General features: G+C 44.1%; 1 protein-coding gene across 1 annotated transcript in view; it reads left to right on the top strand.

Annotated features, from left to right (window-relative positions):
• Window positions 1–2500, top strand: part of LOC308371476 (integrin alpha-5-like) — a gene marked incomplete at its 5' end in the record, with an annotated part of 38298 nt that overhangs the window by 16609 nt on the left and 19189 nt on the right. Inside the window, 4 exons of the mRNA XM_080846385.1 lie at window positions 1–19; window positions 359–550; window positions 784–829; window positions 916–1029. The exon at window positions 1–19 is cut by the window's left edge and continues 187 nt beyond it. Coding sequence (XP_080702511.1) covers window positions 1–19; window positions 359–550; window positions 784–829; window positions 916–1029 — 371 coding nt within the window. The remainder of the gene's footprint in view (window positions 20–358; window positions 551–783; window positions 830–915; window positions 1030–2500) is intronic.

The raw sequence follows: 2500 nt of genomic DNA, 5'->3' as shown, positions 1-2500 counted from the left end.
GATCAGGACGGCTATAATGGTGAGTGACGGGCTGTCACAGAGTGGAGACCAGGTTTAGACAGGATTTCGTTCCAACCATCTGGATCTGATACTTGGTACAATTTGTGGATCAGGTGAAATAGTTGATGAGTGAGACCAGCAGCGCCAGCTTAAGGCTTCCATTCTGAACCTCTACACCTCTGACTACAGCATACTTCAATTAGAGCATTCTACTACAGCATACTTCTTTTAGAGCATTCTACTAGAGCATACTTCTTCTATTTCCTTTATGTCGGTTATCATTACATTGTCATTACCTTAGCTCTTGGCTATTCACCATATCATGTGTATCCATTCTGATGTGGAATGTCTCTTCCAGATGTAGCCATTGGTTGCCCCTTTGGAGGGAAGGATGGACAAGGGCTGGTCTTCATCTTTAATGGACAGACAACTGGATTAAAGGACACACCCTCTCAAGTGTTAGCTGGCCAATGGGCTACTGGGGTGCTTCCCACAGGGTTTGGTCACTCCATTCAAGGAAACAAAGACCTGGATGTGAATGGTTATCCTGGTGCGCATCTGCTTATTATGAATGACTGTGCCGTCTCATGAGCAGACCTGTAGCAATGAGTCAATGCTAAGCTAATGCTAAGCTTTTCACCTTGTGAAAGTCAATGTAAAATCCCTCTGAAAATCAAATGTGCCTATCATTATCATGGTTTTCGATCCCAAATGTGTTCTTTGCCTATCAATCAAAAGATGTCACTCATCATCAGTTATTTATCTGTGCCTATTTCTGTCTAGATCTCCTTGTCGGGGCCTTTGGAGCAGACAAAGCAGTTCTGTACAGGTATATCTCTTCTGCATTGATGTGTATAGGCATGACAATGGATTTCCCTTTTTGCATTTCTCACACTTAGCTGTTCTCCATCTCAGGGCTAGACCCATTGTAAATGCCTCTGCCACTTTGGTAGTGCAGCCTACCATGATCAACCCAGAAGAGAAGAACTGCATAGTGACCAATGAAAATGGAACCATCCCTTCATCCTGGTATGTCAAAGAAAGCTTTCCATGGAACTCTCTTTGTTTGGGATGATGGTGGTCATGGGTACAGATATGCGTATGATGATGGTGATGATGGTGATGATGATGATGATGATGATGATGATGATGATGATGATGATGATGATGATGATGATAATGATGATGAACCACCATTACCACTATAACACTGAACCATTCCAAGACAAAGGACTTTTTCTACTGGCAATTGAAATTTGTATTGACACATTTATCCAGCAACTTAAGAGTTAAACACCTTAACAATCAACTGCCTGTCAGGCTTGTAAATGGAGTTTTAAAATGGGATCTTAGAGGGCTGCTTTCACTCTTGAGATTGGGCAAGAATTCCACAACATGTGGCGGAAATGCAGTCTGAGATCTACAGTCATTAAATAACAGTTGGAAAATGTCAAAGAGTCTGCTTAACGTGTTCCAGCAACCTGTCCAAGTGTGGATGGAAACAAGAAACAAGGGAGGGAGCACCGAGCATTCTCTCTCTTGAAAGTCCTTCCTCTGCCGAAAATTAAGTCAAATGTGGAATAATTTGAGATTCATCAGAGAGAGGGTTAACTGATACTGGCTGCCATCACAGATCCAGTTTGGTTGGCTTCCTGAAGGCTGTGTAAGGCACCAGTATGCAAGAGGAGGAAGAGGCAAAAGACGTTCAGTAATAGTCTAAGTTGATCAGGACTATGATAAGCACATCAGATGTGTAATGAGATAGAACAGATAGAGGGCCGCCTTTCAGGATGAAAGAGATCAAATCACACATTTGTTTGGGTCAGCCATGTGGATTTGCTAGTGAAGGAGCTTGAGGTAGAGCTAATGCAAGGTGTTGGCCTGCTGAGGGACATTGGTGGATGTACAGGTTTGGTAGTGCGTTGACATCCTGAGCCTCCGGTGCAGCATCAGTGATGGTCAGATTGTGCTGACCCACAGGGAGAGGGTGGAGGAGTTTGGCCAGGAGAACCAGCATTCGCATTGTATGAGAGACTGTTTGGCTTGCATGGACTAAACGTCATGACAAAGGACTACGCCTTATTTTACACACAAGCACGTGCACACACACACACGCACACATGCACACACGCACACACACACACACACACACACACACACACAAACACACACATACACACACACACACACACACACACACACACACACACACACACACACACCCACATACACACACACACACGCATAGCAGTCCCCTCCAGTGTGTTGTCCAGCTTGTGAGAGTGAGTTTTTCCTCACCCTCCTTATGTAAACTGTTTTGTGGAGCCACAGTGCTCAGGGTGTGCCTCTCAACATCAGTCATCACTGAGAAGGAGTGTAACCCTCATTTTTGTTACCCAAATTCCTCAGTGTCTCATGTAAGTGGTATATTATCCAGCGGTTCTTTTCTGGGTATACAGTTTCGTCTTGGGTATTCGTGTCAGGATAATAGCCAATCTAA

Source organism: Sprattus sprattus (genome assembly GCF_963457725.1).
Source record: "Sprattus sprattus genome assembly, chromosome: 10".
Taxonomy (NCBI): Eukaryota; Metazoa; Chordata; class Actinopteri; order Clupeiformes; family Clupeidae; genus Sprattus; species Sprattus sprattus.
Note: the sequence above shows the minus strand (reverse complement) of the source record. Positions and strands in the feature narration are given on the sequence as shown.